Source organism: Hyperolius riggenbachi, chromosome 10 (genome assembly GCF_040937935.1).
Source record: "Hyperolius riggenbachi isolate aHypRig1 chromosome 10, aHypRig1.pri, whole genome shotgun sequence".
Taxonomy (NCBI): domain Eukaryota; kingdom Metazoa; phylum Chordata; class Amphibia; order Anura; family Hyperoliidae; genus Hyperolius; species Hyperolius riggenbachi.
In genome coordinates, this window is record NC_090655.1 from 210,277,136 (window position 1) to 210,302,933 (window position 25,798).

A 25,798-nucleotide genomic window follows, 5' to 3' on the forward strand; every position below is an offset into this window, starting at 1 on the left:
CCAAACTAAAATTACCCAAATACATTTTTGTATTAAAAAAATAATAAAAAAATTTACAATTAAAAAAAAAAAAATACATAAATAGTTACCTAAGGGTCTGATGTTTTTAAATATACATGTCAAGAGAGTATCTTATTACATTTTTTAAAATTATAAGCTTGTAAATAGTGATGGACGCAAATTGAAAAAAATGCACCTTTATTTCTAAATAAAATATCGGCGCCATAAATTGTGATAGGGACGTAATTTAAATGGTGTAATAAGCGGGACAAATGGGCACATAAAATGCATGGGTTTTAATTACTGTAGCATGTATTAATTTTAAACTATAATGGCCAAAAACTGAGAAATAATTATTTTTTTCCATTTCTATCTTAATCTTCCTGTTAAAATGTATTTACAGTAAAGTGGCTCTTAGCAAAATGTACTACCTAAAGAAAGCCTAATTAGTGGCGGAAAAAACGAGATATAGATCAATTAATTTTGATAAGTAGCGATAAAGTTATTAGCGAATGAATGGAAGGTGAACATTGCTCGGATGCATAAGATTTTCGAAGCTGTAGGCTGAAGTGGTTAAAATGCATAGAAAATAGTAAAAAAAAAAAAAAAAAAAAAAACACCACAAAAACCCTAATTTGGCCCTAAAAAACAAAAACAAGACATAGATCATTTAGGTATGATGAGTACCATAGTTGGGCGAATGAATGAAAGCAGCGCTGCAATGTGAACAATAAAGTAAATATGTAATGTTCACTAAGGAGATGAAAAATTAAAGGAACGTGCCTAAAAGAGTAACCAAAGAAAATGGCTCCTTTAGTGTTAACTATCCCACTGACCGAAACTGGTTTTAAATTAATAGGCAAATTTGCATGCAATTTGACAAATGTTAACACTGCCTAAAGCACAGGTGTGGAGCTCCAGTCCTCGGGGGTGTAAGATCCACTGGCTGCTCAAGGTGGCAGAGCGCCGAGACCCACGCTGAGGCGCAAGCCTCTGGGTCTCGGCCTGTCTCTGCCATCACTGGAGCGCATGGCGCTCAGCTCCCATTGGATAAGCGGCGGACGCGCTCTCCATATGCGCTCCGCCGCTGTAAACAATGAGTTTGGTTATATGTCAGTCATATGGGCATACAGTCTGACTCATAGCAGGTGACTGTACTGAGATGATCAGCAAGAAATGAGAGGTTAGGATGAGTCCCCAGCTTGGAGAAAGTCCTGAGTGTAGAGCAGGTGACATCTATAGTGTAGTTCCAGCACTGTGAGGCCACGTGATTGCTGCTGCTCTAATAAGATGTGCTTCCAGGAGACTTGTGTTTGTTTCCCTGTAGCTTCATAAGCTGTCTGACTGTAACTTTCCTCCTGACATGACCAAGGACGCTTTCCCGTGTGACTTCTCTGAAGTTTAATAAAACTAGCTTTCTGACTGAAACATTTCCCACACTCTGAACACAAATAAGGACGCTCTCCTTTGTGTCTCCTGTGATGTCTAAGAAATACAAATTTCTGACAACCATTTCATGTATTCAGAACATGTAAAAGGACGCTCATCCATGATTTTTCTGATGTGTAGTAAGATTACCTTTCTGGCTGAAACATTTCCCACACTCTGGACATGAATAAGGACGCTCTCCTTTGTGATGGCTAAGAAAAATAAATTTACAAATGAAACATTTCCCACATACAGAACATGAATAAGGACGCTCTCCTGTGTGACTTCTCTGATGTATAATAAGACTACCTTTCTGCGTGAAACATTCCCCACACTCTGCATATGAATGTGGACGCTCTCCTGTGTGACTTCTCTGATGTATAATAAGACTACCTTTCTGCATGAAACATTTACCACACCTTCATATGAATGTGGACGCTTTCCTGTGTGAATTCTGATGTGTAATAACATTTGATTTGACACAGGAAATTTTCCACATTCGGAACATGGATAAGAACGCTTTCCTGCGTGATTTCTTAGATTTCTAACAAGATCAGATTTCTGACTGAAGCATTTCCCACACTTTGCACATGAGAAAGGACGCTATCCTGTGTGAATTCTGTGATGTGTACGTAGACCAGTTTTTAAACAAGAACGTTTCCCACACTCAGAAGATAAAAAAGGATGTGTCTTTGAGCTAACAGGATGTGATCTATCAGAAGATTTGTCCTCATGGTGACGTCTGCTGTGTATATTTTCTGCAATGGAGTTTCCTGCTGGTAAATGTAGTGCGGCACCATTATCGTCTGCGCCATAATCTGTTGGAGAAATAATAACAGAGAACAGTCATTGTCCTGTCAGCAGTCATGTGTGTTGCTGTAGCAGTTACAAATAATAAAAACCAGATCAGACACAAACTCAATAAATAAAAATATAAAACCAAGAAAAAAAAACAGCGACCCACCCATAAGATCCAATGTTATAGAAACAATCACATCAATCAATCCAGTTCAACAATAGAGCAGATGCCTCCCGCCTTGCAGCACATGTAATGTACAGACTGGGAGCCCCAATACACAGCAAGGTTCCACATAGCATCACAGATATACCACCCAACACATACCAGTATAGATACATAAATGTAAGTGCTGAAGGGTTAAAGCGGTGGCTGCTGCTGGCATAGTAGTGACACAGTGGTGGCTGCTGCTAGAACATTAGGGGCACCGGGGTAGCTAATGCCGGCACATTAGGGGCACTGGGGTGAAAGTCGCTGGCACATTAGGGGCACTGGGGTAGCTGATGCCGGCACACTAGGGGCACTGGGGTGGCTGATGCTGGCACAAACAGGGACAGTCCCAGGGACAATGCTGCCAGTCACATACAGGGACAGTGCCCGGGACAATGATGCCAGTCACATACAGGGACAGTGCCCGGACAATGCTGCCAGCCACAAACAGGGACAGTGCCAGGGACAATGCTGCCAGTCACATACAGGGACAGTGCCCAGGACAATGCTGCCAGTCACATACAGGGACAGTGCCAGGGACAATGCTGCCAGTCATATACAGGGACAGTGCCAGGGACAATGCTGCCAGTCACATACAGGGACAGTGCCAGGGACAATGCTGCCAGTCACATACAGGGACAGTGCCAGGGACAATGCTGCCAGTCACATACAGGGACAGTGCCCGAGACAATGCTGCCAGTCACATAGAGGGACAGTGCCAGGGACAATGCTGCCAGTCACATAGAGGGACAGTGCCAGGGACAATGCTGCCAGTCACATACAGGGACAGTGCCCGGGACAATGCTGCCAGTCACATACAGGGACAGTGCCAGGGACAATGCTGCCAGTCACATACAGGGACAGTGCCAGGGACAATGCTGCCAGTCTCATACAGGGACAGTGCCAGGGACAATGCTGCCAGTCACATACAGGGACAGTGCCAGGGACAATGCTGCCAGTCACATACAGGGACAGTGCCCGGGACAATGCTGCCAGTCACATACAGGGACAGTGCCAGGGACAATGCTGCCAGTCACATACAGGGACAGTGCCCGGGACAATGCTGCCAGTCACATACAGGGACAGTGCCAGGGACAATGCTGCCAGTCACATACAGGGACAGTGCCCGGGACAATGCTGCCAGTCACATACAGGGACAGTGCCAGGGACAATGCTGCCAGTCACATACAGGGACAGTGCCCGGGACAATGCTGCCAGTCACATACAGGGACAGTGCCAGGGACAATGCTGCCAGTCACATACAGGGACAGTGCCAGGGACAATGCTGCCAGTCACATACAGGGACAGTGCCAGGGACAATGCTGCCAGTCACATACAGGGACAGTGCCAGGGACAATGCTGCCAGTCACATACGGGGACAGTGCCAGGGACAATGCTGCCAGTCACATACGGGGACAGTGCCAGGGACAATGCTGCCAGTCACATACGGGGACAGTGCCAGGGACAATGCTGCCAGTCACATACGGGGACAGTGCCCGGGACAATGCTGCCAGTCACATACGGGGACAGTGCCCGGGACAATGCTGCCAGTCACATACGGGGACAGTGCCCGGGACAATGCTGCCAGTCACATACGGGGACAGTGCCAGGGACAATGCTGCCAGTCACATACGGGGACAGTGCCAGGGACAATGCTGCCAGTCACATACGGGGACAGTGCCAGGGACAATGCTGCCAGTCACATACAGGGACAGTGCCCGGGACAATGCTGCCAGTCACATACAGGGACAGTGCCAGGGACAATGCTGCCAGTCACATACAGGGACAGTGCCCGGGACAATGCTGCCAGTCACATACAGGGACAGTGCCAGGGACAATGCTGCCAGTCACATACAGGGACAGTGCCCGGGACAATGCTGCCAGTCACATACAGGGACAGTGCCAGGGACAATGCTGCCAGTCACATACAGGGACAGTGCCCGGGACAATGCTGCCAGTCACATACAGGGACAGTGCCAGGGACAATGCTGCCAGTCACATACAGGGACAGTGCCAGGGACAATGCTGCCAGTCACATACAGGGACAGTGCCAGGGACAATGCTGCCAGTCACATACAGGGACAGTGCCAGGGACAATGCTGCCAGTCACATACGGGGACAGTGCCAGGGACAATGCTGCCAGTCACATACGGGGACAGTGCCAGGGACAATGCTGCCAGTCACATACGGGGACAGTGCCAGGGACAATGCTGCCAGTCACATACGGGGACAGTGCCCGGGACAATGCTGCCAGTCACATACGGGGACAGTGCCCGGGACAATGCTGCCAGTCACATACGGGGACAGTGCCCGGGACAATGCTGCCAGTCACATACGGGGACAGTGCCAGGGACAATGCTGCCAGTCACATACGGGGACAGTGCCAGGGACAATGCTGCCAGTCACATACGGGGACAGTGCCCGGGACAATGCTGCCAGTCACATACGGGGACAGTGCCAGGGACAATGCTGCCAGTCACATACGGGGACAGTGCCAGGGACAATGCTGCCACTCACATACGGGGACAGTGCCCGGGACAATGCTGCCAGTCACATACGGGGACAGTGCCAGGGACAATGCTGCCAGTCACATACAGGGACAGTGCCAGGGACAATGCTGCCAGTCACATACAGGGACAGTGCCAGGGACAATGCTGCCAGTCACATACAGGGACAGTGCCAGGGACAATGCTGCCACTCACATACAGGGACAGTGCCAGGGACAGTGCTGCCAGTCACATACAGGGACAGTGCCAGGGACAATGCTGCCAGTCACATACAGGGACAGTGCCAGGGACAATGCTGCCAGTCACATACAGGGACAGTGCCAGGGACAATGCTGCCAGTCACATACAGGGACAGTGCCAGGGACAATGCTGCCAGTCACATACAGGGACAGTGCCAGGGACAGTGCTGCCACTCACATACAGGGACAGTGCCAGGGACAGTGCTGCCAGTCACATACAGGGACAGTGCCAGGGACAATGCTGCCAGTCACATACAGGGACAGTGCCAGGGACAATGCTGCCAGTCACATACAGGGACAGTGCCAGGGACAGTGCTGCCACTCACATACAGGGACAGTGCCAGGGACAGTGCTGCCAGTCACATACAGGGACAGTGCCAGGGACAATGCTGCCAGTCACATACAGGGACAGTGCCAGGGACAATGCTGCCAGTCACATACAGGGACAGTGCCAGGGACAATGCTGCCAGTCACATACAGGGACAGTGCCAGGGACAATGCTGCCAGTCACATACAGGGACAGTGCCAGGGACAATGCTGCCACTCACATACAGGGACAGTGCCAGGAGCGAGCGATTGTTAGTGGAAAAGAGAGCTAAGACCACCACAGTGACAGTGACTGACAGGCACAACATAGTACTCACGTTATGTGCTCTATAGTGACCTCCTCCACCACACAGGAAGCACTCTGCAGCCAGCCAATACAATACGGCAGGAAGTACAATACAGGAAGCACTATGTATCCAGGCTGTGGAGCTCTAGGGCAGCTTAAAAATACTGCATCTGCGCATGTACTAAGACATGTCACGTGATGCAGTGTAATTCTAGCCGATGTTGATACTGAGCATGCGCGGCAGCGTAATCCTTAGGGCAGCGCAATCAGACACAACACCGGCTCGTTCGCGAACGACCCATCACTAATCAGAACTCCTAGGAGTGTGTAAGGAGCTTCAAAAGGATCAAAAAGCCCTCTTACTAAAATGTTAAAGTGGACCTGAACTCAGACCTTCTCTCTGCTCTAAAAGATACACAACAGCATAATAACCTTTAAACAAAAACACATTTCTTTGTTACAGCTGATACAAATCCTAAAATAAATCTGCACTGTTTGTACTTCCTGATTCATAAAGGAAGCAGAGATATTGTTTACAGCCTGTGCTTTCAGATAGGCTTATCTGCATATGTGTTATAGGCAGTCATGTGACACGGGGGATCAAAATAAACTAGTGATTAGACACAGAGGAGGGGGAATTACACAGGCTAAACTCTTTAAATACATATAGGGTGCATTTCTGTTATGTTTTCCTTGTGTCTGTGCAAGAGTTCAGGTCCCCAAAAAGTCTGCCTTCTTAAAACAGAAGGTATTTGTGATAATTCAGGTTGGAGTGAGCATTTGATGTCTCTCACGATGCATCATTGCTGAATATGCAAATTATCCCTTGTTGTTCCTGTAAGCTAACCACACCTCCAGAACCGCTGGAATGCAATGATGTGTCAGCTTGTTAAGTGTACAGTACAGAGCCACAATACCAAAAGCCCTCTTACCAAAATGTTCAGCAAAACAAAAGTTTGCCTTCTTAAAACATAAGGTATTTGCTGGGTAGCCAGTAACTCTGGGTGTTTCAAGGCCTACTCCATAGAGCCTCATTATTAATCCATGCCATGCACTGATGAGGATCAACCAATCCGAAACAGTCTGTATGCATGTTGGATTATTGTGGCTCTGTACAATTAACAAGCTAAACCATCACTGCATTCCATCGCTTCTGGAGGTGTGGCTAGTTTACAGGGACAACAAAGGATAATCTGCATATTCAGCAGTGATGCATCATGGGAAACATCAAATGCTCACTCCAACCTGAATTATCGCAAGTACCTTATGTTTTAAGAAGGCAAACTTTGGTAACACACTAGAGAGTGAACAGAAGCGACAGAGACTATTTTACTTCTCAGAGGTGCGAGCTAATGCCTGGTACACACAATGAGATTTGCATGCTCTGAGAAAAGAATTAGGCAAAGCTAAACAGCCTAGGCTAAGCCTCACTGGGAGGGAGGGGCTACATACCAAACACAGCAATACAGTAAATAGCTAAAGGAAGTGTTTCTGATGCTAAAACCTGGAAAATTACTGTAAAGGTGGGTATCCTGATGAATTTACTGCATTGTACTGTATGTAGTTACAGTGCCTCTTTAAGGGTATAACTGATATGAATATAATGACTTTGCCTTCTCAGCCCATTCCAGTACTATTGCCTGCAGCTCTTCGTTCCTCCATTGTGCCCACCCCAAATTACAACAGTGCCTTTTTAAGGGACAACTGAAGTGAGAGGTATATGGAGGCTGCCATTTTTATTTCCTTTTAAGAAACACCAGTTGCCTGGCAGTCCTGCTGATCCTCTGCCTCGAATACTTTTAGCCATAGACCCTGAACAAGCATCCAGCAGATCAGGTGTCTCTGACATTGTCAGTTCTGACTGGATTATCTGCATTCTTGTTTCTGGTGTGTTATTCAGACACTGTTGCAGCCAAATAGATCATCAGGGCTGCCAGGCATCTAGTATTGTTTAAAAGTAAATAAATATGGCAGCCTCTCACTGCCAACCCGAGGTGAGAGGGATATGGAGGCTGCCGTATTAATTTCTTTTTAAACAATACCAGTTGTCTGGCAGTCGTCCTGATCATGTGTCACTATAATACTTTTAGCCATAGACCCTGAACAAGCATGCAGCAGATCAGGTACTGTGACTCGGCTGACTCAAGTTTAACTGGAATAGCCATATGCTTGTTCCAGAGTTTTCACTCAGACATTACTTATGCCAGAAGATGAACAAGGCTGCCTGGCATCCGGCATTGTTTACAAGGAAATACAGTGGAATGCAAAAGTTTGGGCAACCTTGTTAATTCTCATGATTTTCCTGTATAAATCGTTGGTTGTTACAATGAAAAATGTCAGTTAAATATATCATATAGGAGACACACACATTGATATTTGAGAAGTGAAATTAAGTTTTTGGGATTTACAGAAAGTGTGCAATAATTGTTTAAACAAAATTATGCTGGTGCCTAAATTTGGGCACCACAGAAAATAAATGAAATCAATATTTAATAGATCCTCCTTTTGCAGACATTACAGCCTCTAAATGCTTCCTGTAGGTTCCAATGAGAGTCTGGATTCTGGTTGAAGGTATTTTGGACCATTCATTTTCACAAAACATCTCTAGTTCATTCAGGTAATTATATTCAGGTCTGGGGACTGAGATGGCCATTCCATTGTACTTGTTCCTCTGCATGAATGTCTTGAATGGATTTTGAGCAGTGTTTAGGGTCGTTGTCTTGTTGAAAGATCCAGCCCTGGTGCAGCTTCAGCTTTGTCACCGATTCCTGGACATTGGTCTCCAAAATCTGCTGATACTGAGTGGAATCCATGCGTCCCTCAACTTTGATAAGATTCCCAGTCCCTGCCCTGGCCACACAGCCCCACAGCATGATAGAACCACCAAATTTTACTGTAGGTAGCAGGTGTTTTTCTTGGAATGCTGTGTTGTGTTTCCTCCATGCATAATGCCCCTTGTAATGCCCAAATAACTGAATTTTCGTTTCATCAGTCCACAGCACCTTATTCCAAAATGAAGCTGGCTTGTCCAAAAGTGCTTTAGCATACCACAAGCGGCTCTGTTTGTGCTGTGGATGGATGGAGAAAAGGCTTCCTCTGCATCACTCTCACATACAGCATCTCCTTGTGTAAAGTGCACCAAATGGTTGAACAATGCACAGTGACTCCATCTGCAGCAAGATTATATGGTAGATCTTTGGTGTTGGTCTGTGAATTTACGGACTGTTCTCACCATTCGTCGCTTCTCTATAACCGAGATTTTTCTAGGTCTGCCACTTCGAGCCTTAACTTGAACTGAGCCTGTGGTCTTCCATTTCCTTAACCTCCCTGGCGGTATATTAAAAACCGCCAGGGGGCAGCGCCGCCGTTTTTTGCTTTTTTTTTTAAATCATGTAGCGAGCCCTAGAGCCGCTGCTCAGCGGCATCCCCCCCAGCCCCTTTGATCGCCTCCGGCGATTAGGAAATCCCGTTCAAAGAACGGGATTTCCTGGAGGGCTTCCCCCGTCGCCATGGCGACGGGGCGGGATGACGTCACCGACGTCATGGACGTCGTGACGTCTAAGGGAGACCCGATCCACCCCTTAGCGCTGCCTGGCGCTGATAGGCCAGGCAGTGCAGGGGTCTAGGGGGGGGGGCTCTGCGGCGTCGTGGATAGCGGAGAATCGGCACGGGGCAGCGGCGATCGGTGTGCTGACGCAGCTAGCAAAGTCCTAGCTGCGTTCAGCAAAAAAAAAAATTACGCAGATCGGCCCAGCAGGGCCTGAGAAAACCTCCTGCGCGGCTTACTACGTTCGGGGTTACCGCAAGGAAAGTTAATATGTTCCTAACTGTGGAAACAGACAGCTGAAATCTCTGAGGCAGCTTTCTGTATCCTTCCCCTAAACCATGATAGTGAAAAATCTTTGTCTTCAGGTCATTTGTTTTGAAATCCCCATGTTGCTACTCTTCAGACAAAATTAAAAGAGGAGGGAAACTTACAACTAACCCCCTTACCCTCCCTGGCGTTCTGCGCACAGCCGCAGGAGGGTTTTTTTTAACCTAATTTGTTTTGTTTTTTTTCATGTAGCTAGCCTAGCGCTAGCTACATGATTCCCCCCTCGCATCCCCCTACCTCTTCCGATAGCCGCCGGTGATCATACCCATCAGGAAATCCCGTTCTGAACAGGATTTCCTGCAGGGCTTCCCCGTCACCATGGCGACAAACGGAATGACGTAAACGACGTCGTGATGTCACAGGGAGTCCCGATCCACACCATAGCGCAGCCTGCCGGTGATTGGCCAAGCTGCGCAAGGGGTCTGCGGGGGGGGCCTCTTTTGCGGCGGGTAGCGGCGGATCGGCGGCGAGTGGTGGCTTTGGAAAAAACATGTTTCAAAGAAAAAATTATTCAAATCGGCCCACCAGGGCCCGAGCAATCCACCGTGGCATTACTGGATGAGCTGAGCTCGTCCGTAATGCCCAGGTGGTTAAATACTTTTTCTCATAATTGGATTCACCTGTGTATGTAGGTCAGGGGTCACTGAGCTTACCAAGTCAATTTGAGTTCCAATAATTAGTTCTAAAGGTTTTGGAATCAATAATTTATGCACCTGCCTAATTTTATTTAAACAGTTATTGTGCACTTTCTGTAAATCCTATAAACTTAATTTCACTTCTCAAATATCACTGTGTGTGTCTCCTATATGATATATTTAACTGACATTTCTTATCGTAACAACCAACAATTTATACAGGAAAATCATAACGATTTACAAGGTTGCCCAAACTTTTGTATCCCACTGTAAATATGGCAGCCTCAGTTTCCCTCTCACCTCGGGTTCCCTTTAAGTATTCAAGTCAGCAAATGAATATTATGGTCACAGCAGCCATCAAAAGTAACCAACAGCTAAAGAGATACTAACTCTCACTACCCTCACCTGACACTCAACACTGGTGTGTACCAGTGGTACACACCTTCAATTTTGATTGACCAATTTAACCACCTCCATGTGGTATGAGGATCAGTTTTTTAATACTACAAGCAGATTGTGTAGGTAAACATTTATATTACATGGAGGTGGTAACATTGGTAAGTGATTAGCCAATCAAAATTTAAAAGGTGTACCAGGCTTTACAGCTTATCTATACAACCTGTTCACAATATTCAAAATCTGCTGGTCCTCATACTATACGGAAGAGGTAAAATTGGCCATTGACTGGCCAATCAAAACTGTGCACATGCACGCGCCTCACAGGGTTGCCAGTGTAACGTGGGCGCGTGTGATGGCATAGACGTGCCCTCGTATACGCCGGCAACCACATGGGGCGCGTGTGTGCGCATGGAGGACGGAGCGCAGAGCCAGCGATGGACCTCGGATAAGGCACACTAACTCAGATAAGGCACTCTAACCTCAGATAAGGCACACTAACCGGCTTAGCGCCGGAAAACTCTTTTTTACTCCAGCGCTAACACTTAGCGCCGGTTAGTGAATCAAGCCCCATCCGTTGGGGGGCTTAATACAGATGTTTTAAAGGAGCTCTGACATCTACATAAAGGTGCCCATACATTACTCGATTTAGCAGCCAATTGACCATCCGATTCGATAATTATTGAACGTGATGAAAATAGATGCTGCCAAAAGCATGCTCGAGCAATGATGCAACCAATTTCGTCCCGAAATTGGTTGCATCATCGGTCGGGCATGCTTTTGGCAGTATTGATTGGACATGCTGGTAAATCTCGGGCCAATGCGCTCGATGTATTGGCACCTTAAAGGATTTCTGAGTCATTTGAGTCCCTTGCAGCAGATCCGTCCTCTCCTGGGTCCCGCTGGCAGCCTCTGGAGGATCGTCTTCTGCGCATGCATGGTCACCTGGGAGTGCCCGTGTGAAAGAGCCCATGTCATCAGGAGTGTACTGCACCAGCGCAGAAATAGTGGAGCCTGATCGGGTCTGCTCTATTGTGCAGACGCGAGTCACCTGCGCAGTCGAGCGGACACGATCGGGCTCAGCTATTTCCACAGGAGCCTGAGCAGAGAGCTGCAGGTGTTCGGGGGTCTCATTGCTGGATCTGGCTGGCTCCCGAGGTAGGTACCCCTCAGGGGCACTTTTTTGCCTTTTTATACCTCCTGGTTCAGGTTCCCCTAAAACAATCAAAAAGATGATAAATTACTTAAAACCATGTTAGCGATTAGACACTCAGGTGCTAACACTGGTAAATACCCAACTATGAAAAAATAGACCAAACCAGTATAGCTGCATTCATAAGAACAATATTTATTTGCATAAACTGCATTGGCTCTAGTCCAGAAGAGTAATTGCCAAAAAGTATGGCTAAAGTGCATACAAAGGACAATGTTTACAAAGGGAAAAAGCAAGGGTGAGGGTGTATGCTTTGTCCCATTACAAACATTGTTCTTTCTATAGCCATACTTTGTGCTTTATGACAATTACTGTTCTTGACTAGAGTTAATTTTGCCAATCTCACTATGGGTCTCTTTAAGTGATTTCAAGGCCAACTAATCAAACACTTGTAGGAGGGGCAAAATTAACTCATATGGGATGGTGAACCAGATAGGTAATTCACTTCCTGGACTTCCTGGATCTCACGTTGTACATAGAGGCTGGCCAAATTAAATCCAAAGCATTCTTCAAATGGGTTGATGCGAATCCTAAAGTACATTATCTCAGCCACCAGACCCTAGAAATGTAATATACCTATAATATGTACCGTCACATAAGGCAAAATTGTTCTAATTTGCATATTTATGACAAAAAAACTCTAACAGGTAAATCCATCTAAAGATCAAGAAAAAAATGTGTACAGGCGGCCCAAGAGAGAGCATGAGACTAAGACACCAACACCATACTTATGGACAAAGAAAAAGATGAACAAAACACTGTTCAATATCCAGTGTTTATTAATAGATGTTGCTCTAACCACTAGTCTATTAGAACAGTTGTCCAAAAAGATTGACCTTCTCTAAGAGGAGATCCATATCTGAAAAAACAAAAACCAAAATTGGACCCTAGGTCTAAACTCGTTTTTAGGTAAGCTAAGACTCTTGGCCCCAAGTAGGCTTAGAGTCCCTAACAAGCCCACATCTGGAACCAACAACAGAGCAAAGTGTCAACAGCCTTGATGCCTCGGTTGCAATTACCTTATTCTTAACAGACTCAACTTCACTTGCACAAATACCCAATAAAGTTATGACCTAAAAACACTTTGTCAGTTGTTATACTATTAATGTTGTTTCTCTTATCACTAGCCCACGTAGAGAGGACTAGTCAGTAGATCTGAGCTAGACGTGGACAGCACAGGAAGAACATTGAGAAGGGCTTCACGAAACACAGTTTTTGTTTACAGCATCATAACTGTGATCTGACCCTTCTTTCATTGACTCCCATTGAGCACATCCCTACACATTCTTATTTTGACATTACAACTAGACTAAAGGCCAGGGTGATGTTCTGGATCTTCACCCTCAGATCACTCCTACAAGAAGGTTTAACACAACTACTGAAGTGTTAGAACATAACATTTTGTCAGCTACTTCTAGTGGGCACTTCACCCACTCTGCACCATCCCGTCTTTGTAGCTCGTCCCCATCTTTTTCTCCACTGCCCCTTGTTTGCATTATTATCACAGCCACTATCACTTCTGGCTTGGCCTCACCCAATACAGCCACGTATAAATCCAAAGCATACTTCAACTTTATTTGCCCATAGGACTTCTAAGCACTTTTCCCTACACCCAACACATTGGTCCCATCGTTCTAGTGTGGACGCTATAACCTGAATCTACCCCTCTTACTTACCAGCTACTCTGTGCATTACATATTTCTCTCAGGCCGCTACGCCAAGGTCGGAGACATAGTTCCCTCACACTCCGAGCATTTATTTTTTTTTCCTTTCTGGTACTGTTAATAGCTCTACATGCTAAAGCCCATCTACACTCATTATTTTCACTTACTTTCTTTCACCTAGTTGCCTCACCAAAAATGGCCACTATACTCTTCAAGTATAGTGCGTGGACCCGTGATATCACTGCTTACAGCACACCCTGAAAGTAAGCAGGATAATCATGATCCCTTCACATTAAATCCATGCGTGGCTCCTCAGAAGCGCTCAGAGCTTGGCTTTCCTATTGGTGAGTACTTTATTTTAGCTCCATATTAAGCAAATAGTGGTAAAATTGCCATGCATAGGCAGCATTACTTATTCCAGTCCACACCATCTAAGTAATGTGTGTGTTGCTTTTGTAACACGTATTACACTTGTGTAGGTTACAGTGAATTTGCCATGCTCTTTATACATATGTCAATTTTACCTCTATTTAGTGAAAATACCTTCATCCAGAATCCAGACACTCATCAAGGGATATAGGATTTATCTAGAGGATGTTAAAGTTACATAAGTATTGATTTCATCTTTCTGTTAGGGTGCCCACATTTATGCACAGTATTTTCTGTTATTTCAATGAATATTTTATTTCACTGCAAACATACTGAGGGTATTGTAGGTATAAGACCTGGAAGCTGCCATATTTATTTCCTTATAAACAATGCCAGTTGCCTGGCAACCCCACTGGTCTTTCTGGTCAGTAGGGTCCAAATACACACCTGAAACAAGCATGCAGCTAATCTTGTCAGATTTTTCATAGACATTTGATCTGCATTTGTTCAGGGGCTATGGTTTAAAGTATTAGAAGCAGAGGAGCAGCAGGACAGCCATGCAATGTGCATTATTTAAAAGGAAATAAACATGTCAGCCTCCATATTCCCTCTCACTTCGAGTTAAACTTTAAAAGGAAGTTGCTACTTTGAAAGCTCAGCCAATGATGCACCAAAAATAATTAAGAGGGGTTCCCAAACTTTTTCATGTAACCGTATTAACATTTAGTCGAACACATACAATGAAATCACCTCATAAGTTTATTTTCACTTCGATTTTAATTACTTAAATACCCTCCATACACATAAATACATTCCTAACCACAATCTCTGCATCTAAAAATCACCTGCTAACAATTGCATCACTCATAACTTCTCGCTGCAAGATTCTTGTACAGTTGCTGCCACCCCCTGGAACTCTCTCACTCATCCCATTCATAAATTTTTAAACCCAAATGTTATTTTACTACTTTATGAATAAAATATATTGATAATAATAGTAACAGCTGAAGTAGGGTGCTTCTATTTGCCACAAAATATGTATTTTTCTTTTAAAGCAAGTTAGACAATACTTTAGAAAAATGTAATGTCTTCTCTGCATTATCTGGGATATCTGGACATGTTTTCCCCACATTGAGCCGAGGAACATGTCTTTCTTTCACCCTATGTAACCAGTATCGCTTTTCCTCAATATGATTTTGCTGTTGTGCAGTAAGATGGCCTCAGTGGCTAAAACATTTGCTGCCACTAGCATTGCTTCTCCTTGAGATGATTCCCTTCATGGTTGATAAGGGTCTGTTTTGAGGTAAAACACTTTCCACATTCAGAGCAGGAAAATGGCTTTATCCCTGTGTGGACATGCTGATGGTAATCTAGATTGCTCTTATTGGCAAAGCATTTCCCACATTCAGAACATGAATAAGGTTTTATCCCTGTGTGAACATTCTGGTGGGTATTTAGATTGCTCTTACTGACAAAGCATTTCCCACACTCAGAACATGAATACGGCTTCTCCCCGGTGTGCACTCTTTCATGTATAACAAGAGATGATCTTGCAGTAAAACGCTTATCACATCTGGAACACGAAAATGGCTCCTCTGCTGTGTGAATTTTCTGATGGTTATTTAGAGTTCTCTTCTGGGTAAAACATTTCCCACACTCAGAACATGAATATGGCTTCTGCCCGCTGTGCACTCTTTCATGCATAACAAGAGAGTATTTTTCACCAAAGCGTTTATCACATTTGGAACATGAAAATGGCTTTTCCTCTGTGTGAATCTTCTCATGAAAGACAAAGTCAGATTCTAGCGTGAAACTTCTCCCACATATTGAACATGAAAACGGCTTATCGTCACGGAAGTGCCACGCCTGGTGTCTGTAGAGAAAGCTTTTTGATGGAAAGCATTTCCCACACTCAGAACATAAAAGTGCAGTCAATGGGGTTTTGGAGTTTATTTCTGAAGAACTGGATGATTCATCCTTTTCTGTTGTCTCACCGTCACTGGATGTTCCATCCTCTTCTGCTGTCTCATCACTGTCATTATTTGGAGAGTCACCAGGATGCTCACAAGTGTTACTGCCAACATACTGTCCATCTGGATAGGATATAACATGTATAATGGGTAAATTGGTAATATATGACCAATTCTAAAATGGCAATATAGGCAGGTGTATAACACTCAAATATACAGTATGCTGGTCTTAAAAGACAAGTGAAGTGAGAGGGATATGGAGGCTGCCATATTTTTTTTCCTTTTAAGCAATACCAGTTGCCAGGCTATCCTGTTGATCCTCTGCCTAATACTTTTAGCCATAGCCCCTGAACAAACAAGCAGCAGATCAGGTTTTTCTGACATTATTGTGAGATCTGACAAGATTAGCTGCATGCTTGCTTCTGGTGTTCTTTAGACACTAGTGCAGCCAAGTAGATCAGCAGAGCTGCCAGGCAACTGGTAATGTTTAGAAGAAATATGGCATTCTCCATATTTTTCTCACTTCAGTTGCCCTTTAAAGGACCACTATCACAAAAAAATGTAAAATGTTAAATACGTGTAAACACATACAAATAAGAAGTATGCTTCTTCCAGATTAAAATGAGCCATAAATAACTTTTCTCCTATGTTGCTATAACTTATAGTAGTTAGAAGAAATATGGATACATACTGTCTCCCCATTACTTCTAATAGGGGCTGATGTCTCCTGACTCCTCCACTGGCCACATACTGTCTCCCCATTACTTCTAATAGGGGCTGATGTCTCCTGACTCCCCAACTGGGCACATACTGTCTCCCCATTACTTCTAATAGGGGCTGATGTCTCCTGACTCCCCAACTGGCCACATACTGTCTCCCCATTACTTCTAATAGGGGCTGATGTCTCCTGACTCCCCAACTGGCCACATACTGTCTCCCCATTACTTCTAATAGGGGCTGATGTCTCCTGACTCCCCAACTGGCCACATACTGTCTCCCCATTACTTCTAATAGGGGCTGATGTCTCCTGACTCCCCCAACTGGTCACATACTGTCTCCCCATTACTTCTAATAAGGGATGATGTCTCCTGACTCCCCCCACTGGCCACATACTGTCTCCCCATTACTTCCAATAGGGGCTGATGTCTCCCGACTCCCCCACTGGATACATACTGTCTCCCCATTACTTCTAATAGGGGTTGATGTCTTCTGACTCCTCCACTGGCCACATACTGCCTCCCCATTACTTCTAATAGAGGCTGATGTCTCCTGACTCCCCCACTGGCCACATACTGTCTCCCCATTACTTCTAATAGGGGCTGATGTCTCCCGACTCCCCCACTGGCAACATACTGTCTCCCCATTACTTCTAATAGGAGCTGATGCCTCCTGACTCGCCCACTGGGCACATACTGTCTCCCCATTACTTCTAATAGAGGCTGATGGCTCCTGACCCCCCACTGGCAACATACTGTCTACCCATTACTTCTAATAGAGGCTGATGTCTCGCGTCTCCTCCACTGGCCACATACTGCTTCCCCATTACTTCTAATAGGGGCTGATGTCTCCAACCTACCCCACTGGCCACATACTGTCTCCCCATTACTGCTAATAGGGGCTGATGTCATACGACTCCCCCACTGGTCACATACTGTCTCATCATTATTTCTAATGCTGGGGATACACGGTACGTTTCTGTACCGTGTATCGACCAGCTGATCCGGCCAGCTGATAATATTCAGCTGGCCCGATCAAGCCGCTCGATTCCAGCCTGCGGACAATGGCAGGGAATCGAGCGCTGATAAGGAAGCGAGGGCGAGCGGTAATCGATCCGCACGGGGACGCGGCTGGGGTCGATCCAGCGGCTAATCGAGCCGCCGGTCGACCTGTGTATTCCCGACATAATAAGGGTTGATTGCTCCTCCCTCTTGCTCTGTGGGCACATATGGTCTCTAGATTACTTTGCTTTACTGACAGAGAACAGTAGAGATGGTTGCAGTGAGCTAACAAGAGGAAAGTATGATGTTTTCCTGTATTTAGTGCTTATCCCTCACCTGTGCTGATCTGTACAGGAATTTCCTCCTCCTTATATGGCTCATCTCCCCTCACAAACACTTCTTCTTCTTCTTCAGTTTTAACACAAATCAGCTTTTCAGACTATAAAAGATACATTACACAAAACACATTTTTAAGAATTTTGTTTATGACGACAACTATTTACGGTAGTTTTTAAATGGGACAATCCATTCCATCTACCTGATGATGGTGCGAGATGGTGTGGTCTTCCAGTGTGGAATCCTGGGAATAAAGAGGACCTGTACATGTCTCTGGTGGGTTTCTGTTACCGGATCCATCTGGAGAAAACACATAAACATGATCTATAGACCTGTATTTCGCAGCATGCATGCACCTAGGTGGTGATGAAAGTCACTGCTTACCTGATAAGGGGAGGGCCGTATTCTCCATTACACCCTCTATTAATTCCCTGCATAGATTCTAGAGTCCTACTTATGGTTCTACTTCAGTATATGCCCAAGTCTGCATTTGGCTGGTTTGTAAAGTTCTCACTGCAATAAACATTTGTAATCACAATTAAATTAAAACAAATATTACAACTGTACTTGTTATTATTGAAAGGGTATGTAAAAAATTGCACACCTATATTATAGCCGTTAGAGTTATGGCTATGGTGGGTGCAATAGACGTGGGTAGATGGTGCTAGCCTCAGCAAAAGTCAATGTAACAAGGTAAGCCTGCCCACCACAATATTGCATTACTCACACTCTGTTATAAAGGGATACCAGAAGTGACTTGTGACATGATGAGATAGACAGGTGTTTGTATAGTGCCTAGCACACAAATAACTATGCTGTGTTCCTTTTTACCTCTTTCTTGATCTCAGAAGCCATTGTCTGCTAGGAAAGTGTTTTATAGTTGGAATTTCTTATTAGTGAGGGTCACTCTGTAGTTACTTCCTGTCTGAGTCAGAACTGAGTCAGCCACTAACATAACTGATATTTAATTCTTTCAGGCAGAGAAAGAAACAAAGGAACACAGCATAGTTATTTGTGTGCTAGGCACTGTACATACACATGTCTATCTCATTTCACATGTCACTTCAAGTATCCTTTAAAGTCTAATGTGATGTTTCAAGATCACACAGGGTTCTTTCCTGCAGCAAAGCATAATTTCCCAGCTGTGCACCTGCCTTGTTTATACCTCCATGCCTGTTCCCCGTGGCAGAGTGATATAATGGGGAGGCTGAATGTGATAACTGTTTTAGCAATAAGATCCTGGTAAATATGTTGAAATAAATGTGTTGGCTGTGATAATCATTTAACAATTGATTAAAGCCATTTTTGACTAAACTGATTCAAAAATGAACCCAGATGACCAACAGACATCCATGTGTCACCATGTTCTCAGTGTGAGTCACTGTGGAGCAACGTTCTAACGCTGGGCCACATGGTCAGTCTTCCAGAAGTGAATGCTGCATTTTCAGGGGGGTTTTGTTAATGTATTCTTTTAAAATGTACCTGTAGCTAAAGAAAGGGCTGGCATCAGAAATGGATGAAGATATAAAGGGGCCCTAGGCAAGGTAGTATATTTTGGGCCTCCTTGTGGTCTTTTTGGTAAGCTGAAGTGGAGAAAGGTCACAGAAGGTGGCTGGTGGGCCCATTGACACCCACTAGGTCCCAGGCACCTGCCTAGGTTTCCTGGTGGATAATCCTGCTCTGACTGGCGTATGAGGATGGGGGAGCCTCTTTAGGATTCAGAGGCTTTTCTCTCCTGAAGTATCAATTTTTTTTCCTTAATTAAAATCACAGGTTTACTTTAGGTTTTGTAGGATGGGGGTTGAATTAGGCACTATGGAGATGTCAAGTTTGAAAATGAATTGTATGGGACAAGAGAGGGGTGGCACATAATCAAATCAATCATCCAGGAACCATTGTAACCCTACAGTCATGTTAACAGCTGAGGTCTTGGTACAAAATAATACATTCTCAGAGGTGCCCCAGTATTCATAGGTGTCCTAACTCTGGCCCTGTAACATGCATAGTGCGGACAAGCAAACATCCATCAAACCTCCAGTTTGAAAGTGCACTCCCTCTTTTCCTTGTCTGCAGTGATGATCACCTGATAAATCCGAATAGGTTTTATTCGGATTTCATCCAGGTAATTAAAGCACCTGTGCGGGTGGGGAGTCAATCTTACCCATCAGCCGTCTTCTTTGATCCGTCCATTGGCGCCTCCCACAATGCGCTCTAAGCGCGTCACGTGACTTCAAACACTTCTTTCTTCAACCCGGAAGGAGGAAGTGTTTTTAATCACGTGACCGCGGCTTGGAACAGATCGTGGGAGGTGCCGAGGGACTGATCAAAGAAGACGTCTGTTGGGTAAGATTAACCCCCCCTCGCCCACCCGCACAGGTGATTTAATAAGCAGGATGAAATCCGAATAAACCTATTCGGATTGCATCCAAATACATTTTTTTTTAGCATCCCTGCTTGTATGTGACTATTGTCAGCATGCACACAGCTTACGCTGGTGTTTGTTTTGTGCACATGGATATATTTAGATATAAATTAGTTTGGTGCATCTGTCCCAAGAGAAGACATCAGGATATGTGCTCCTAATTTTTAGATAGGTTTGATGCAATGAATGTTTGCATGTCTGTACTATGCATGTTACAGGGCCAGAGTTGGGACACCTACAAATACTGGGGTACCTCTGCACAGTGTAGGTGACTAGGCGAGAGAATGTATTTTTTTGGACCAACACCCTGGCTTTTAACTTGGCTGTAAAGAAAAGTGTTTCCTGGATAACTGATTTCTGTAAATGCATTAGTATGAACATTTGCGTGTGTGAAGGGGTAACTGTCTTTGCCATTTTGCTGGCCACACCCCCTTTAGCACCTCCCTAATAACTTATTTAAATATCCTAACTTGAGGCGATGTGCCTGGATTTACATTTTCAAATCATCCTCCACATTACATTATATGCTTCTGAACACTAAACCTAGGGGGAAGTGAAACAGGTTACTTGGGGCATACATGGAAAAAGGGCTCAAGGAAAATTGGGCACAGGGTGAGGCCGAAAAACACTTCACCCTGCTAGTGCAAATTTCCAGGTGGCGTAGATTACTATTCCCCCTCCAGGCCACAATGGACTCATGGGTCAAAAGTAATTTGGCTGTCAGTTGTTGCTGGCGCTTGAATTGCACCGTTTTGTTTCGTAATTTGTGCTCCGTCTTTTGCCGGCGGCCAAATTACCCTCTGAGCGCCACTATAGCCCAAATGTCTGGCGCTCTATTTGCCTGTCTCAAGTTTGGTGGCTGCAGCGCTCCAATAACATGGGTGCCGCATAAACCAAAATGTTAATTTAGTCTATAGTACCAGCCAGGAGGTAATTTGGGGGAACTAGTATGGTTTCGTTGACCCAGCGAGACAGTCCATAGGGAACAGTTCTCTAATCACAGCAGCCTCTGCGATGTGAAGCATTGTAATTGGCTGAATAGTGTGGGGCGTATTATTACTACAACCTATCTGAAACAGTTTGAGAAGGTGCTGTCCACCCAATCGCGTTAGTGGAATTGCCCTATAGACTTCCCTGCTGGGCGACCTAAACCATACAAGCTGCAGTGAAGGTGCTGCACATACTGGTGGAGATTTGGGCGGGAGGGGGTCGCTTAAGGTTAGGCATCAATAGAAGAAGAGTTCAAATGAGAATAGGGTTCGGTTTAGCAATAGTAAGATATTAGTAAAAATGACAAACATTTGACCGTATTACCCATTGCTCAATAGTAAAATATCTGTAATTTTAATGATATTTTACTGCCAGCTCCCGCAGCACCTTTATCACATAAGTGTTGGTTGTGTGGCAACAGCTTGGGTCGAAGACTCAGAAGAAGCAGAGGCTTCCCCAAATAGTCTCCGATTATTTCTAACTCTATAAATATAATTTAACTGGTAACGTAAAGTATTTTTTCTGTACCTGTATTAGCCCTAAAGAACTGACCTATCAATATTCAGTGTATTTTCATATTAGGCATTTCAGGCAGAAAAAGTGTACACTCCAAGTGAATAGCAGCTGATTCGTCATACATCAGCTGCTCTGTCCTCAGGTGGAAGCGCTGGCTTATCCAAAGAATGAAACTGTGGGCTCAACAGCAGCCCAAATTAGCAATAATCAATCAGACAGAAGATTCCTACTAGTAGTGTAGGCTGATGCAATAACAGACCTAAGCTCTATGCTCAGTGTTTTCTATTACAAGAGTTGCAATGCAATAACAGAATTAATAAACCAGGCAACGGGCACAAAGTAACTTCATGGGCATTCCTGGAACACAGTTAGCTATTCTGCAGCCTAGAAGCATCTAAGAAAAGGTGAGTTGCTTTCTGTAGAAGCTGGTGTGTGAGTGTGATGGGTGTCCCGTGTCCAGGGCAGCAGGCCATTGTATCCCCAACTTCCGCAAAGTGAATTTGGCTCCCTGAACACAGATTTTCTTATCACACCTTTTGCAGGAATGAACTGCAAGCAGTGCATTGGGAGCTGCATGCCGTTATACTTCAATGCACCCGCCGCACTGTCGCATGAGTGGTGCATTGCAGCGTGGCAAGCTGCATTACAATGCGGCCGCTACACAGTACCGCAATGCACCACTGGCTACCTATGCCTACTCTGGAGGCCCCCTGGTTACCTATGCTGAAGGGGCTAGCTAAACTGTGGGGGTCCCTCTGTCTATCTACAATGGGGGCCCTCTGGCTACCTATATTGTGGGGGTCCCTCTGCATACCTATACTGAGGAGGCTACTAATACTGCAGGAGGCAGTCACTGACTACCTATACTGGGATGAGGGCACTACATCTGGCTACCTGTACTAGTGAGGGGAGCCTTCGGCTACCTATGTAGGGGCACCTCCGGCTACCATCCCTGAATGCTGTTGAGGGGAGGGGAGGGAGTGGTGCCCTCTGGCTACCTAAAATTGGTGTGGAGGGGGGGGGGGGATAAAATGTTGGGGAACCCATCGTTTCTAGCTTCACCCCTGTATATAGGTACCCTTTACTATACAGCAGAATCCCTTGATAGTAAACGCCAAGGGACCTGGCCAAGTAGTTTACTATGTCAAAATTGGTCATATATTTATTTGGACGCATTTACTGGTACCTGGGGACTTTTTGTTTACTATAGCAAGATGTTTCCTATATCAAAGTGTACTATAATCAAAAATTCTACAGTATATTATATATGTAATATTAAATGCAGTTTGCCCATCTTCCACACTCACTGCTCACCCGGATGTGATCTGGAGCGAGTGCAATCCACAAGCCTGCAGTCAACTCTCATTTTCACCCCAAGTGTTTCACACCCTGCCAGGACTTCCTGTGCAGCTAACAGCACAAGCAGCCCTCCCTCTAGTCTACAGCAAAATGGCCGCCTCCTGCGCTGATGACAGAATCTATTTCTACTTCCATATGAAGATAATTTATGTGAAATAAGCAATACATATTATAAGTAGCACTAACAATATCAATTATGAAACGTTATTACAGTACAATAGAAGATATTCTGTTCGTTTGCCTCTCAGGTACCCGGCTGCTGGGTGAGGGGCTTGGAGGGGCGCCCTCTAGCGTTCGAACTCGGTATGGCACACTGCAGAGCGAAGTGGCACAGGCACACAGATGAAAGATGATAGGGAGTCAGAATTAGAGATGGGAAGTTCGGATCTTTTCAATGATCCGGATGATTCGAATCGGATCATTGAAAAGATCCGGATCTTTGATCCGAATCTCGGATCATTTTACTACCGAAGCATTCGGGGTGAGATGACTAGCAGGACAGGTATTTCCCTGCTGTGGACAGGAGAAGGGGAGGGGGGTGGACACACAGAGAGAAGGGGAGAAGATGGACAGAGGGCAGGGAGTGGACAGAGAAGGGAGGAGGGACGAGCAGAGAGCAGAAATGTTTGTGCACACAATACCCACATGCTGCAATCATATGCTTTACATGTATTTATTTCACCTATATGCTCATCTGTGTACTTTCCATGCAAACGTCACCAGGGGTGCAGCTAAGGTTTTTGTGGCCCCAAGTGGACTGTAGCAAGAGGCCCTATCCTGGCGAAAAATGGGTGTGGCTATCCCGCATAAGTGGGCGTGGCCATGACATGTGGGTGGAGCAGGAGGGCGGATTGGGGCGGGGCTGTTTGCAGGGAAAAAATGGATGTTGGGGTGATTGAGGCGCGCGTAGCGCGCCGAAAGATTGGCGCGGCCATGACATTGTATGGGCGAAGCTTAACCGTAGCACAGCAAATATAGCCAACTATGACCATTAAATAATAAATGCAGCAACAGTTACCCCAGACACCAGAAAATAAAAATGCAATTTGGGCCACATTTCAGCAGAAATCAAACGCAATTAGGGCACATTTTCAGCAGAAATCAAACGCAATTAGGGCACATTTTCAGCCGAAATCAAACGCAATTAGGGCACATTTTCAGCAGAAATCAAACGCAATTAGGGCCACATTTTCAGCAGATATCAAACGCATTTAGGGCACAGTTCAGCAGAAATCAATCGCAATTAGGGCCACATTTTCAGCAGATATCAAACGCAATTAGGGCACAGTTCAGCAGAAATCAATCGCAATTAGGGCCACATTTTCAGCAGATATCAAACGCATTTAGGGCACAGTTCAGAAGAAATCAATCGCAATTAGGGCCACATTTTCAGCAGATATCAAACGCATTTAGGGCACAGTTCAGCAGAAATCAATCGCAATTAGGGCCACATTTTCAGCAGATATCAAACGCATTTAGGGCACAGTTCAGCAGAAATCAATCGCAATTAGGGCCACATTTTCAGCAGATATCAAACGCATTTAGGGCACAGTTCAGCAGAAATCAATCGCAATTAGGGCCACATTTTCAGCAGATATCAAACGCAATTAGGGCACAGTTCATCAGAAATCAATCGCAATTAGGGCCACATTTTCAGCAGATATCAAATGCATTTAGGGCACAGTTCAGCAGAATTCAATCGCAAATTCGCAATTAGGGCTGCGGCTGCAAAAAGAAAAGAATTTACTCACCTGGCAGGCTGGCACTGGCAGAAGTCTTCTCTCCCTGGTCTCCTCTCCCGGCCGGCTTCTCAGGCGCGCAGTTCCCACGGAGCTCCCTTCCTGGCTTCCTCCTCCAATCTCCCGCGCTGATTCATGCAGGGCTACGGGTTGGGAAGATGGCCACCCGAAGCCCTGTACTGGAGACATAGTCTCCAGAGCAGGGCTTCGGCGGCGGCCATCTTCCTGTAGCCCTGCTCTGCTCTGCCAGCCCGGCGGGGCTGCTGGGAAAAAGTGACGTCACGCCGACGTCACGGAGCCGCCGAGGCCCCTAAGATTGTGAGGCCCCAAGCGACCGCTTGGTTCGCTTTATGCCTCGCGGCGCCCCTGAACGTCACACAGTGAAAGAAAGCATTCCCAGAAGATAAGTGCAGCTGTTTAGTGCCGAGTGCAGGAGGATCATATTACGCTGCAATCACAGTGCCTGCAAAGTTACTGAGCTGTGCTGAGCCAAAAGCTTCAAATGTGTTCACTGTGCAGCACTACGGAACAGCCAGCCTATAATGAGAAGCACGTTTCAGCCAGTATGTGTGCTGTACACATATCTGGCAGTGGCACCCATGTGTCCCCTCTCTCTCATCTACCTGGCTGTCCTTGCAAGGCTGGCTCCCCTCCAACAGAGCGATCCATCTCTGCTCTGCTTCCAGGACCCCGTTGCCCGCTGAGAGGGGGCGTGTCGCTCCTGGCCCCGCCCCTTTTGCGATCCGAATCGTTCATTTTGATGATTCGGATGATCAACTCATTAAATAGATTCGGATCAAAGAT

At 45.5% G+C, this 25,798-nt stretch overlaps 1 protein-coding gene across 1 annotated transcript; it reads right to left on the bottom strand.

Moving 5' to 3' along the window:
• Positions 1–14,702: 14,702 nt before the first annotated feature.
• LOC137534373 (gastrula zinc finger protein XlCGF26.1-like) lies at positions 14,703–23,288 on the bottom strand. The gene is made up of 5 exons (XM_068255852.1): positions 23,211–23,288; positions 18,353–18,481; positions 18,171–18,268; positions 17,969–18,071; positions 14,703–16,037 (listed from the first exon to the last, which is right to left on the bottom strand). Exons 2-5 carry the CDS (start codon positions 18,378–18,380, stop codon positions 15,190–15,192), a joined length of 1,077 nt encoding a protein of 358 aa, XP_068111953.1. The 5' UTR covers positions 18,381–18,481; positions 23,211–23,288; the 3' UTR covers positions 14,703–15,189.
• Positions 23,289–25,798: the final 2,510 nt, after the last annotated feature.